The sequence below is a fragment of the Haplochromis burtoni genome, unplaced genomic scaffold (assembly GCF_018398535.1).
Source record: "Haplochromis burtoni strain Fernald_Lab_line unplaced genomic scaffold, NCSU_Asbu1 Contig_987, whole genome shotgun sequence".
NCBI lineage: Eukaryota > Metazoa > Chordata > Actinopteri > Cichliformes > Cichlidae > Haplochromis > Haplochromis burtoni.
Genome location: NW_024583348.1, coordinates 34,826 through 49,532, shown reverse-complemented (window position 1 = coordinate 49,532; position 14,707 = coordinate 34,826). Strand labels below are relative to the sequence as shown.

General features: G+C 37.8%; 2 protein-coding genes across 7 annotated transcripts; both read left to right on the top strand.

Moving 5' to 3' along the window:
* The first annotated feature begins 34 nt into the window (after window positions 1-34).
* LOC102302349 lies at window positions 35-5,734 on the top strand. Of its 3 annotated transcripts, none has more exons than XM_042216270.1 (10): window positions 35-1,330; window positions 2,042-2,377; window positions 2,502-2,771; window positions 2,923-3,024; window positions 3,344-3,454; window positions 3,583-3,672; window positions 3,764-3,792; window positions 4,184-4,240; window positions 4,330-4,404; window positions 5,192-5,734. In XM_042216270.1, exons 1-10 carry the CDS (start codon window positions 1,276-1,278, stop codon window positions 5,306-5,308), a joined length of 1,242 nt encoding a protein of 413 aa, XP_042072204.1. In that variant the 5' UTR covers window positions 35-1,275; the 3' UTR covers window positions 5,309-5,734. The 3 variants fall into 3 exon arrangements, with proteins under 3 accessions (XP_042072204.1, XP_042072205.1, XP_005951670.1); XM_042216271.1 differs by having other exon boundaries at window positions 36-1,272; XM_005951608.2 differs by having other exon boundaries at window positions 38-1,330; window positions 2,935-3,024.
* Window positions 5,735-8,918: 3,184 nt separating this feature from the next.
* LOC102302848 lies at window positions 8,919-14,269 on the top strand. 4 transcript variants are annotated; one of them, XM_042216265.1, is made up of 9 exons: window positions 8,920-10,046; window positions 11,390-11,685; window positions 11,767-12,096; window positions 12,216-12,455; window positions 13,044-13,130; window positions 13,232-13,260; window positions 13,369-13,425; window positions 13,521-13,589; window positions 13,779-14,269. In XM_042216265.1, the coding sequence occupies exons 2-9, from the start codon at window positions 11,625-11,627 to the stop codon at window positions 13,917-13,919; spliced, it is 1,014 nt and encodes a 337-aa protein (XP_042072199.1). In that variant the 5' UTR covers window positions 8,920-10,046; window positions 11,390-11,624; the 3' UTR covers window positions 13,920-14,269. The 4 variants fall into 4 exon arrangements, with proteins under 4 accessions (XP_042072200.1, XP_042072201.1, XP_042072199.1 ...); XM_042216266.1 differs by having other exon boundaries at window positions 8,919-11,685; window positions 11,770-12,096; XM_042216267.1 differs by having other exon boundaries at window positions 8,919-11,685; window positions 12,216-12,278.
* Window positions 14,270-14,707: the final 438 nt, after the last annotated feature.

Sequence of the window (14,707 nt, the reverse complement as noted above, 5' to 3'; positions counted from 1 at the left end):
AGAAAGAAAGAAAGAAAGAAAGAAAGAAAGAAAGAAAGAAAGAAAGAAAGAAAGAAAGAAAGAAAGAAAGAAAGAAAGAAAGAAAGAAAGAAAGAAGAAACTACTTTCTGAGGGTTCTCAGAAAGAATAACATCCCTGAGAAACTGTTGGTGTCCTCTTATCGCTGCCGGGGGCCGGTCCGTGAGTCATTTGGTACCTAGCCGCGAGAGTTGAGACTCAGGTGTGAAGTTTATGGTTTTCATGGTTTTTATCAGTTTTATCTTTTTTTTTTTTTTTATCATTTTTATCGTTAACTGGGTTTCCCTGGGTATTTCCCCGTGTGTTATGAATAAATTTTCTTTTTTTTGGTACCGGTACTGGTTTTATTTTGTTGTGTTTATCCTCGACACCTTAAAGGCCAGTCCGTGAAAATATTGTCGGACATAAACCAGTCCGTGGCACAAAAAAGGTTGGGGACCGCTGGCCTAGCAGATAGTCAGCTGTCCTCTCCCCTCACTTAAAAAATTGCACAGCTCCCATTGTCTCAAGAACATTAATCGAATCCTTCAAGACCCAGCTCACCCTGGTCATGTACTGTTTGAATGTCTACCTGAAACTAACAGACTAAGCAACAGATTTTATCCCCAAGCAAGCCATCACCATGCTGAACACTACTGAATTAGGCAATCAGATCCAATACAGCTTTCATGTACAATGTAACATTGTTACAACACAATCTCAGGTTTACACATTTGATGCTATGGTTACCACTGGTCTTTACATCAGCACCAGCAAACAAGGTAAATCATTGAGAACACAGTCTTGATCACTGTCATCAGCATGGATTCTGTTGTTTAATAAACACTGAAGCAATATGCAATATGAGTTTGCACAAGACAGAATGTCACACTGCACAATGTAATGTCATTGCTGGTACAAGTACATATTTCTATATATGGCAGTGGACAGGAAGTGTGCTGTGGCTTCAGTGGAGATAAACCTCTACAGCACATATTTTAATATCCTGTAGATTTACTCTAATTTACCTCAATTAAAGTAAGTAAGACTGCTGTCTCAGTTTGGTTAAAGAAGGATGCATGTTCATTTTTTCTTTCATATCTACACGTTTGTAAAAACTAAGGGAATACATATGACCTAGCAACATTAAAAATAACCACAGCGTGAATGAAGAGGAGACAGGAAGTAAAGAAGATAGACATTTGTCTTTGACAAGTACAACAGAGTTCGCAAGTTGCAGTTGTGACAAGATGAGAAGGAAAACCAGAACAAAAGGCGATGATTGATCACAAATTATTCAACATTTCTCTATTTTTGTTGCTTCTTTATTCAGGTAAGGTAACCTTTACAAATACTCTAAAACATAATTTTTACTTAATATCAACAACAAATTTTAAAAATACATTTTCAGATCTGAAAATAAACAAAGACACTACATATTAGAGTAAATACTTTATTTTAGTCCAGTCTCATTATTTATATTTCTTTACTTTTTAAATCAACAGTAATTGCACAAAATTATGCGATTTATGCGAAATATGAGAACTGTTTAGCTAAACAACCTAAAAAAAATTTATTTCATGTATTAAACCACAAAAAGCATATAAAGTGCTTTGAGAACTCAGAGTAGAAAAACGCTATATAAGAACTAGCCCATTTACCATTTGATATAATATATTTTTGGCCACTGTGACCCATGGGACACTGTTTTCCCTACTCAGCATTTCTACTTCAAACCAGGCTCACAGTGCATTATGCATAATGCAACTGTAGGAAAGGAAGATCTACATGTACCTACAAGTATTAAAATATTAGGGGGGGGGGGGGGGGCTTCTGTTTAAAGGTAAAGATGCATTTAACATGTAACAAATTTTTCCAACTTCTTTTCAGATTTACTTTATTCTGAAATCTTTATGTAGACAGCTGTGCTTTTGTTACAGCAAAACTGAGTTTGGTGCACACATTTTTTCTGTGCACAAGAATGTAAATTATCTGCATTTGCACAAGTAATGGTAATATTTTTGTTTCTCTTTCATGTTCTCAGGAGCACTTAGTGAAGATCTTTCGCTTGCCTTCACTGTCAGAGATGGAGATAAAGTCACTTTGCCTTGTAAAAATCGGATCAACATTCATCACAACTGTGACACTATCACCTGGATCTTCAGAGATTCAAGAGGCACACCAGCAGTAGAGCTGGTTAATCTTGGACAAATCCAAGAAGAAGCCAAATCAGACAGGCTGAGTGTTACAGCAGAATGTTCACTGGTTATAAAGAAGGTCACAGCTGAGGATGTTGGTCGTTACACCTGCAGACAGTTTAGAGGCAATCCAGGGAAACAGCAAGGTCCAGATGCTGTGGTTTATCTGTCTGTTGTCGTCAGTAAGTATTTACACCACAATATATTTTAGTTCAAGTGGTGTCATTGGAACAGCATATTTTCATTATATATGAAAATAAATATGTGTTCTTGCTTCGTTTTTCTCTTGCAATTCATCTTCACCAGTGACCGAAAAGAAGAACGCTGATGAGGTGACTTTAAGCTGCTCTGTGTTGACATTTGATTGGTGTAGACACAAAGTGAAGTGGATCCATAACAGAAGAGATCTGGATAGAGATTACTCAAATTTAAAAACATCACAGTCTTCCTGCTCTGCTACTGTGACTTTTCTGAACCTTACATATGGTCACATATCAAGTTCTGACTTTAAGTGTAGCTTAAAAAGAACAGAAAATAACAAAGAGCAGCTTTTTACCTTCAGCCATCATTCATCAGGTAAGAAACCAGGAGAGGTTCTGAAGAGCTTATTAAATGAATTCACATTATTTTGTCTAAATACCTAAGATATTATCTTGTTTTATTAATCTGAAGATTTAATCGACTGAATATACAGAAAGTTTTCTAATGAAAGGGCCACTGAATTTTGTTTTTTGTTCAGGTGAAGAAACAAATACAGCAACAACAGTTAAATTAGACACAATGACTACAATAAAAGTGCTGGAAATGGATGGTTCAACAAATTTACCAGGTAATGTCAACAATATTCTGTATCAATTTTTCAGCAAAGTCTTTTTCTTTCTGAATTTTAGGAGAAAATGTTTGTTGTTGTTAGTGAATGAGCAAAGTTTAATCAAAAGTCATTCAGACTGGTGTTAGTAATGACTTCATTTATGGGTTTTAATTTACAATATTACATATACAAAGCAAACTCTTACAGCTTCCTAATGAGTAGTTGCCAGAGTTTTGTTTCTTTGTTCAGATGAAGATACATAAACAAATCATTTAACTGTTATAGAACATACAGAATGAAAGATCCTTTCAATTTTATTCTTTTGTTTTTGGTGAAGAAATATATGCAGCAGCAACAATTAAATTGGAAATAATGACTGAATCTGGCATTAAAGGAGGTCTGACAACAAAACAGCTGGAAATCATGAATGGTTTGAGAAAATTACCAGGTAATGGCAACAATATCTCTCTCTTTCTACAGACTTCAGTAAATATTAAAGGCATGCTCTGATATTTCAGATCATGTACTTAAACATACATTTAAAATATACTTTTCATGTATTCACTCTCTTCCCAGACTGGTCCTGGTACAGGCTTGCCATTGTGGCCCTGGGTTTAGTAGCACTTATAGCAGCTGTTGTTGTCGTCAGCATCTGGATAAGAGCTGGTGGGATTTATTCACATATAAACAGAAAGGTTGATAAACCTGGATTCTGTTTGTGGAAGTTAAAGTTGACTCCTTATTTTCTATTTTTTAGGGAAAAAAGCACAGATGGATGAAAACATGGTGAGTTTATTAATCAGAATGAAAGAGATAATTTTAGATTTTTTCCTTCATTTGTGCCACGAGAACAACAAAACAGCACGACACATTAGGACAAGACAGATAATAAATAGAAAATTAAGCTGGAATGTCTGCAATAAAACAACCTTTCCCAATAACACAAACATGTTGGATTATACAGAAATTTTAGAGCTCACAGTTCTCCTCATGAAGAGGCAGCACTCATCAGGATCAAAACACTAATTCATGGCAAACCTGATAAAAGCTCACATAAGGATCAATGAATATCCATATCTATGCCATTTTCATATATATATATATATATATATATATATATATATATATATATATATATATATATATATATACACACATATTTGCCTGTTTGTTTCAGGAACAGAATTTAAACTCTGCAGTAACTTCGTCTGCTCCAGGAACCATTCAGGAATCTGTGAGATCAAACATGTATTTGTTCACTTATATGTTGAATCTGCATTTTATACATTACTGAGCAGTCTTTATGTTGTCTTCACTGTGCAGGCTGATCTTCAAGATGTTGTTCTCTACGCCTCCCTCAGCTACACCGAGACCACCTACAGCTGTCCAGGTCTTCAGGTAATTTGATTGTTAAGGTTGCGGGGTCTCTCCTCCTACTGATCCCTGTCGGTAGTTACTGCTTACCCATTGGTTTTAGGGCACATGGCTGGAAGATCTGGCGTAGTTATTGACCTGTCTCCTGGGGTATCCTCTGGTGCAACACGTTCTCACTCTTTAAGCAGAGGAACCCTGGCCAAGCATCCATATATAGTAAGGAGTAAGAACCTTGTTGCAGGGCGTGGTCTGCAGTGCCGCTGCAGGGGTGGTGGATGCACCTGAGTGGCAACAAACCTCGCCAATTTAAAGTGTGGGCTAATTCCTGTCGTGGTTGTTGGTGTGTCAGGCTGTGCGCAAAGAAACTGCAGCTAAGGGTTTGTACAGCAACCAATGAATAAAGATAATACAAAGCATGTTCATGTAGTGGGGTCTGCTGTGGTTACATTCCTAGACAGCCGGCCTCTGGCTCAAAGCTTTTCAGTGAAGTGAAAATATTGAACATGGACATTTTTGTGTTTTTCTGAAATAGTTATGTTATGGTGTGCAAGAGGAAATTATTTATGTTTGATTTAAAGAAAAACCCTTGGGAAATTTTGACAAAAATTTTGCATTTCATTGAGAGGCTAGTAATTTTGTCCTTATCTGTTCATATGTAAAAACAAAAAATATTAAAATAAAAAGAAATTGGCTCACAAGAGGAGCCGTAAAGTAAATGTGTTTGTAACAAAAAAGTTTGTTAAAGCTCCCAGACAGGGCAGGTTAGGAAACAAAAAGGAAAAAAAGAAAAAAGCTGTGTATTCTTTTTCAGGTTCCCCATAAAGATGATGAAGAAGGTGAAGCTTTGACCTACATTATATGTCCAGTCTCATCTCCTGGACCTGCTGCCAGCAACCTCTATGCTAGCATCAACAAACCAAAAGACTAAAAAACAGGAAAAAACACAGAATCTCTTTTTCTTTGATAACTTCTTTCTTTCTTTCCATTCTTGTGTAATGAAAGACGGTTTCTGTTTTGTTAAAGTACCCAGGATTTAACAACAGTGATAATATAATCTGTATTTTAATTTTTAATTTCTAACCCAGAATGTTGCACTATATTTTTTCATAGATTGTTTATTGCTTTATCAGTGTACATATATGTGTTTGTATATCTGCAGTTTAGGCCTGACGATTTTATGATATTAAAAAGTGTTTTTCCATTATGTAAAATCCCAAGCAGCCAATAAAGGCTCCAGCACATGAGTTTTATTGTCATGGTACTGGGTCTCTGACCCAGTGTTTTTGTTGGTTTTAGTTATGTTCTTTGTTTATTGTATTTCATGTATAGGGCCCTATTTCAGGAAGCCGGTTTAGAAAACTCAGAGTGAAAAACGATACTCAGGGTTGAGTAACCCCGAACTGTCCAACTCGGAATATTCGGTTTCAGAAAGGCTGATAACAATTAGTTCAGTCAACGCGGAGTTGCTTTAACCCCAAGTTAAGCGCGCGCACGAGGATACATAAAGCCCTGATTAGTGGAGCACAGATTAAGCGAGTCACCATGGAGACGGAGGGAAAGAAGGCGCGGTCAATGTATTTTACAGCGCTTGAGGCCGAAATTCTGATGGCAGCATATGCCGATAACATGCAAATTCCGCGGAAAAAAAGTAACACAGCCTCAGCTGCAAAAGAAAGGGAGCATGCATGGCAAAACATAGCCGACAGAGTCAATGCGTGAGTGTTAATTTAAACATTGATCTAGGGATTTCCACCCATTTAACACGTTATTTTATTATATTTATTTTATTTTTTATTTATACATTTTATTTTGTGATGTGATGTGAGCGCAGGTGCAACCCAACAGGCCCCAAACGTTCCTGGCAGCAAGTAAAAATGAAATATAAAAATATAGTCCAAACAGGTGAGGTGTAATTGTATTATGAGCCATAGTGCTTGGTCTGTTTGTCCGATGTAAATCAATTGCAGTTAGAGGCTACATTAATTTTCTTTCTGTAAGCACTTATTGAAATTATCTGAGCACATTACAAGTACATATTTGCTTACTCTGTATGCTCAAATGTGACCCGTTATAGCCAACAGAAAAAAAGCGGAGGCCCGAAAAACAGGTGGGGGTCCTCCACCACCACCACTCACAGAGGCTGAGCAGTTGGCTTCCACATTTGTGATAATGTTGGCAGCATCACATATGATCTTCACAGTGCAGAGAACACAAATTAGCATCCATTACTATAATGAAATAATTTGTTAGTTTGAAATGCTACAGGGAGCTATGTACCTGTACATTAATGCTGTGGAAAGACTTCCTGTTCACATAGTCTCCTTCATTTACTGAAGGAGCAATGATTGGAATGTGAGTGCCATCTATACAGCCAATCACGCCTGGGAACCGTGAGAATAAATGTAAAATTTAAGTAGTAGTTCAAGTATCACCACATCATGAATTAAGTTTTGTTCATCCTGATACCTGCAATTTTGTGGAATCCCTCTTTGATAAATCTTGTGGGTCTATGACCGGGGAACACCACAACGAGTACAGGAGACGTTTCAGTGCAACTGTAACATTCCTGACTGCCCGACAGACGGTAGCCTTGGAAACGTGCTCAGCGTCACCAATATTATACAGAAAGCTCCCGTTTGCAAAAAACCGAAGTGCAATACAAATAATATGTACATGAACTGAGAGATGTCCGCGATGTCACATGAGCAATATTAGGCCTGAGGATGTTATTCAAATAAATTATAGATTGTGCTGAAAAACGGTAACGTTCACACAGGAAATCATCAGGAAATGATAAAATGTCCAAACGCGCTCTAATCACTCTCTCCCGGCGGAGAGCTCTGCGGAGAATTTGGGCTTCAACATCTACTGGCTCTTCAAGGAAGGGACACGCCATGTCTGACACTTCCTACAGTCAGGTTTCCGACAAAGAGGCGGAGAAGTCAGGGTTAGTTGAAGTAAACCTGCTAGGGGGCAGGTTAGCTTCACGGAGTGTGTCGTCATAGTACTCACTCAGAATTAATCTAAACTCGCTTTGTGAAAAAAAAAAAAAAAAAAAAAAAAAAAAAAAAAAAAAAAAAACCGAAAACCCAGAGTTTTCGTTAACTCAGGGTATACTTACTCAGAGTTTGCACTAAACCGGCTTCCTGAAATAGGGCCCTGGTTTCCTGTTACTTTGCCTTCCCTGTGTCCCGTGTCTAGTTACCCTTGTCTCCATGTTCCTTCTGCTTCCCTAGTGAGTTGTGTCTTTTGTCACTCCTGTCTCTCTGCTCCGTGTTCAGTTTGTTCAGTGTCAAGTCAGCGTCTTTGTGTTATATTTCCTGTTACTGTGACGTTCCCTTGTCTCATGTCAGTGTTTGTGGTTTTGCTTTGGTCTTTTCATATTTGATTACTCACAGCTGCACCTTGCTCCTGTGTCTCATTCCCTCGTTATCCCTCAGTGTATTTAAGCCCTGTGTTTTCCTTGTTCTGTGTTGTGTTGTACGGTGTGTGTTTACCTGTGTGCACCTCTCTGTGTGCTTAGTAGGGATGGGTATCGTTTAGGTTTTATCCGATACCGGTGCCAAATCGGTACTTTTGAAACGGTGCCGGTGCTCAAACGGTGCTCGAACCGGTGCTTAAAGAATGGAGAACACAAAATTGGTCCAAAAACCTCTCATGTTCAGCTGTTTTTTGTAAAAAGATAACAATGTTAGCCTTTTCTGCAGCTATGGGGCATATATGGTATCACTCTTGGCTGGAAGCAGTGCTTAAACAATGGAAAAAACACAAACTTTGTCCAAAACCTCTCATGTTTAACTGTTTTCCACTTTTTCTTTGGTCATTTTAGCCTTTTTGGCCAGGGTGAAGGGAGTATCTGCCATCAAACAAGAAGACAGCCGCATGTAGCTATGATGATGTTTGCTAGTTCACCTTACATGCATTAATGTAATAACGTGGTTAGCCTACTCAACGTAAATTACACACGAACAACATAAGCTACTCACGCAGAGAAGAACGGCTGCTGCTGCATCATCATCCGTCATCATTTCTGCTACACTGGCAGGGCTAGGGGCCAGGACTCTATTCTTCGGGTTTTTGGGGGATGTTGCTCCGGGTCCGATAACTGGCAACCCACCCGACGTGCACGGTGTGAGGTCTCGCAGCAAGCTATCAAATACGGCGCATTTCTCGGCTTTTAAAAAAAACGCTATGCGTCGCCAGGTGTTTCATCGGATTTGGGTGTTACCTCCTTTGACAGTATCACAGTATCAGCTTAAAGCACTTGTTGCAGGCTGCTGAGTTTGCATATTTTGCTGTGAAGTACAGCCAGACTTTTGACCGCTTCGCCTTGGACATTTTTAATCTGTAGCTCTGCTCTAAAAGAACGTACGTACCTGGCCCCGCCTACTATCCTCGGAAACGTAAAATGATTGGCTAGAAGTGTATCACAGCTCAGGAAAAAAAGCACCGAAATAAAGCACCGAAATGTGCGCTGCTTTTCGGTCTGGTTACTACCGTTTATGTCAGAACTGCTCATGACCGACACCGGTACCCATCCCTAGTGCTTAGTTTATTTTTCCAGTGTAGTTTTGTATTGTTTCTCCCAGCCAGCAAATAAAGCTGTGTTTTTTTGAGTTTGCTCTTTGCCTCTGTGAGTCTGCATTTGGGTCTTCTCTTACCAGCACACAGCTAGTTCATGACATTTATTGTTATATTTTGTTTATTTTAAATAAAAATTGGTATTTATATATATATATGCAAATTCATTGCCTCAAGCAAATAAGCAGTGTTTGCTTAAGATAACTACATTAGGACAACTTATCCATTCATGAATCACATTTTGTCATATTTTATATTTGTATTTTGAAAACAGTAGCGATGTCAGCTACCATTTCACACACTTCACATGGGATTTTGTTGGTTGAAGGACCCTAATAGACTCTAGAATTGTCACCATAAGCGCTGCCTGTCTGTTTCGTATGAGCATAACAGTTCAGGCTCAGCTGTGTTGCATGTGTGTCAAGAAAGAAGCAAGCATGAAGAAAAAGGAAGTGTACCTAATAAAAGAAGGAGGAAAGGAACAAGGTTTATCTGGCAAAAAATAATACATTGGGAAATAAAAATTAGCAGAAAAAACTTGTAAGATTTCATTGTATTTTTCTGATTCTAAATGTTTGGTATTGACATCCAAACCATTATAAAGGCCAAAATATAATCTCAGTAAACAGATGAGTAGATTAAATAATAAGTGTAAGTAAAAGCAATAATAATTTGCCATTAAATGTTTTTATTTTCCATAGTTTGTTCCAATAACGGTATAAATTTGTCTTTCTTTTTTTCCACAGTGATTAATTTGCCTTGTTGCCATTTTTATTGACTTCAGCAACATTGTGCAGGGGAATTAGAGCATCCATTTGCTGTTGCTATATGTGAAGCTAGCCTTAAAGGCAACTGATGACGGGCTTTCTGTCTCCCATTCAGTTATCCACTCATCTCTCTTAAAGTAGAACAATCTTGACTCAGGATAAAGAAAGAAAAACTCCAGACGTGTGAACGGCACCTCCTCACGACACATCCCCACGTTAACAGTACATCAATCTGACCCTGCTCCCTAAAAGATCATCGACTGCGCTTCAGCTTCTCAGTTAAGCTTGTATGTAGTGAAAAATCTACCGTCTACAGTGGTGAGGGATTATATTAAACAAGGGTTTAAAAATCGTGTGTACTTTTTATAAAGAGGGTTAAGAAGTGGATGTCAATGTTATGTGACATGAACAAGTTTCCATTAGAGCACTGAAATACCAGCTGTTTCGATATTAAATTTGCCTTTAGGAATTAATCTGTAAGTGCTTGAAATGTAAGCTTTATTTAACGTTGTTTTGTTGTTGTTTTTTCCTAAAAGAATTATCCGGTTTTTAACATACGGATAAAAGGCACTACTGTTCAATGGAAATCTTCATTTTGTGGGCTATTTACTGTGGCATCATTTAATTTGAGTTTTAGAGGGAATTTTTTGTATTTAACTTACGTTAAAAATGGTCAAAGTAACTTACTTTTTTTAACGATATTTGAAATGGTCGCTAGCAGTTATGTTCCCGCCACTGCCTGTCACCATTATGGGTGTAAAGTATGGAGGACCACAAGAGCCACACACATTGAAATAAAGGATTCTACTTAAATGATGAATTGTAGAACAAATTCTGCATCTGTGAATTCATTTGAACTAATTTAACCCTCTGGGGTCGCGGGACGCGTCAAAATCACATGACCAATTTAAGAGGACACAGCTACAAGATGCAGCACGTCAGAGTCTCCATTTCAACTTGAGTCGAAAGTGCGGACTTCAAGCTATATACCAGTTTACCATGTCAGCCAATCAAAAAAAAATGATAAGGCAACATGTGACATTTGGTTGTTTAGGGAGAAGAGGAAGTTTTTAGGGGTGACACCCGCAACGGACAGCGGGCGAGCGAAAGAAAGAGAGAGAGCGAGTTTTCATATGTGAGACATTAGTGACGTTTAGCGTGTTTGGAGGCTAGAGTTAGTTTACCTGCTCTGTTATGGTAACTGTCTTGATTAAAAAATATTTTTATATTTTTAAAAGCATATAAATTAACAAAAACATTAAAGAGTGTTTGAGAACGTTTATCCAGCCATGATTTGAAAGCATATAGCCCACATTTTAACAGACTGGTGTAGCAGTGAAGATGTTTAATCTGCAGTGAAAGTAATATAATAAAAGTCACATGTTGTACCAGCTGTTCCAGTGAAAGGTTTGTCCCATTAGCTTGTCTATATACCTTTTAAGTTACATTTCATCAAACAGTCCTGAGAATCCACACAAATGATCTTTTTATATATTACAGTCCAAAGTGAATGCAGATGGTCTCCTGCAGCTTTAAAAAATCTAAAGGACACTGAGTGTGGAAACGATCTGTGTTTCTTTTTTTGGTCATCATTAAGTGCTAAAAATTCTGCTGCTGATGTACTCACATTTCTACCAAAAGACTTCCCTTTTTCTTCTCAGAGGAAAAACTATTTCAGAAATGCAATGAGGAACCAACACGTGTTAGAGCAAGAAAGAAAACATCTTATCTGTTACAGCTTGGACATCAACAGCAGATAGTTGTCCTCTTCACCTGGCCCTTTCTATCTGCATAATATTAGCATAAATCAAAGGAAGTGGACACAGCATCTCTACAAGAAGGACTATTTCAGAGATTAATTTTTAATGTGAGAAACAGGAAGGAGAAAGACGGAGAATGGCTGAATTCAGGTGGATTCAAATGTTTTCATCAGTGATACTAATGCTTCAATTGTCAGGTAAGAATATTTAAACGTTTATAAATGAGATTACAAAAGCTTAGTTTGTTGACATTATTGATTTTATTCTTTTCTTCACAGCAGCAGCAGCTGACTACTCTGAGTTTATTATCAGGGATGAAGGTGAGGTCACTTTGTCATGTGAAAATGTGACAGATGATCAAGATAAATGTGACAGAACTACCTGGCTCTTAAGTCAGTCAAATAGAGCCGTAGTAACACTGTTTGAAAACGGGAAGATTCACCAAGGGGCCGAAAATAAATCAGACAGACTGAGTGTTACAGCAAAATGTTCTCTGGTTATAAAGAAGCTCACAGCTGAGGATGTTGGTCAGTACACCTGCAGAAGGTTCAACAAATCAGGACAAAAAGAAGGTTCAGACTCTGTAGCTGAGCTGTCTGTTGTTAACCGTGAGTATTTCCATCATAATGTTTTCAGATTATTAGAACATCAAACTGAAACATTACAATAACTATAACTACAGTGATGATTACTGTAAATGTTATTCTTGTTCTCTCTTTTTTAACAGTAACTGAATATAAGGATGATGACACAGTGACATTGAAGTGCTCTGTGTCCACATATAAAGAATGTAAATACACTGTGAAGTGGCTCTATGGTAACAAAGACCTGAGGATGTCACAGTCTGCCTGCAGTGTGACCTTTGCAACATCTGATCATATTTACACATCCAAGAACTCTGAGATGTTGAAGTGCCAGGTGACACATGGTGGAAACGTGCAGGAGTTTATCTTCAGTCAATCTTCTGGTCAGAGAAGGGATACGTAAACATTTCAGTCCTTACAATAACTTCATTCTGTTATAAACAAACAAAGAATTTTTTGGGGGATATGATCATAGAAAAAGTGCTTGTATGGTTGGGTGAATAAGGCGAGCTGTATAAAGCGCTTTGAAGTCAGGTAAAGTAGAAAAGCACTGCAAAAGAAGCACAATTTAACAGACTTCAGAAGCCCGCTCCTACCAACAGTCAGCGTTGGATTCTTATACACGATACACTTACTTCACTTCAGCAAGTTCCCAAAAATAAGCTGTAAAAGAAAACATCCTGTGGAGATGTATTAATGGAAAGAAGGAAAAGGGGAAGTCAGCTTAATGAGGCTGCTGTTCATTTTCTGTTCCAGTTTATAAAAAAGCTTATTTTTTAAAAAACATTTCTGTCAGTGAAATAACATTATAACCAGAACAATATTTCTTTGTTGGTCATTTTAAGCAAATACAATGATCTTAACCGAGTAATTTTATACAACCTAAAACACATTTGATTTTTATACATCAGGATTTTAAAAAGACAAGAACCTGCAGACATAATGTGTTTAATGTTTTTCTTTTTCTTCAGGTGTGTGGAAGTTTATTGTTGTAGCGCTGGGGTTAACAGTACTCATAATGAGTGCTTTCATAGGCATCATATGGAAGAGAGTTAAAGGTGAGAGCTTTCACAAGACTGAGCTTTCATCACCAGGGAGACTGCAGAAACCAGGATGGACTTTTATTCTAAAAGCTTGAATTGATTTTTCTCTTTTTCAGGACACAAATCACAGATGAATGAAAATGCTGTGAGTTATAACACTTTCATGCTATATACGAGTAATCAGTCTTTCTTACTGATGTGATTACAGTCTGCTGTGTTTATGAGGCTTCTTTGTCTGTTTTATTTGTTTCAGGAACTCAGTTTAAACTCTGCAGTGACTCTGTCTGCTCCAGGAACCATTCAGGACTCTGTGAGCTCAAATACTTACTCACCACTTGTATTTGTTCTCCCATATGTTGAATCTGAGCATTACTGAGCAGTCTCTATGTTGTCGTATCTGTGCAGGCTGAATCTGAATACGCTGTTCCCTATTCCTCCATCAGCTACACTAACAACACCACCAGTAAAGCTCAGGTAAGCTGTCCTGTTAGTTATTCAGGTGATGTCAGTTAATAACAATAAAAATTCCCATGAAAGAGCAAGGTAAATGTTGCTATCTGAGTGTTAAGAATAAATATTAAGATTATAATACTATTATCATATCTGCCTTACCCTACATTATTATGGTCTTAATTATTTTGTTTTTTGTGTATTCACTTTCAGGTTGTGGGTCAAGATGATGATGAAGATGATGACACAGTGACCTACATCACCATGAAAAGTCACATCACTTCTGCTGCACCCTCCAGTGATCCCAGCAGCCTCTATGCTGCCGTCAACAAACCAGTGAGAGACACGTGTTGACGAAACAGCTACAGCTCATACAAGCTTTCTTACGTTACACTGGTTATGGTTGCGCTCAGGCCCTTTTCAACCTGTTATTTGTATCAGATTGTGTAAAAATGTTTCTGTTAGGCATAAGTTCTCCATGTTTAACAAAAAGGATATTATACTGCTCATTTACATTTCTAACACAGAATGTTGCACTATGTTTTATCCATAAATTGTCTCCAGTTTGACAAAGTTCAGAATTTATTACTGTAGCAATCCCATTATCCAGAAGGGGGTGCTGTATATTCATTATAACAAAATGTGAAGCAGTGGAAGAAATGATCTAACATCCTCAGACATAATAAAAGTCACATGTTACATCAGCTGTTTCTGCTTGCAGTCATTTAAACATCTATATCTCAGAACTGTTTCAGAGTGTGTGTTTCAAAGCTGAATTAGTTAATTATTCAGTATTCAACAATATAGAATCACAATGGAAAACATCCTGTGATTAACACTCCTCTAAATCCCTGTGCTTTGTGAAAATCATCTCTTTGGGATTTATGATCCTGCAAATTGTTCGTCTCTGTAAATGGGAGAGAGGGGTTTCACCCACTCAAGATGCATTTCCTGCTACTCCCTCTGCTCGACGCAGCAGGAAAACTGTTATTGCACCACACAAGGAAAAGAAAAAACATGGCTTTCAAAGTGTGTGCTGCTTCTCATTGCAATTGTATCTGTGGCGTCTGATACGAGCCCTTTTGGTTTGGCGGTGTGCATAAACTCTGAGTATTATGATTCAGTTTCTCATATTGCAGAAG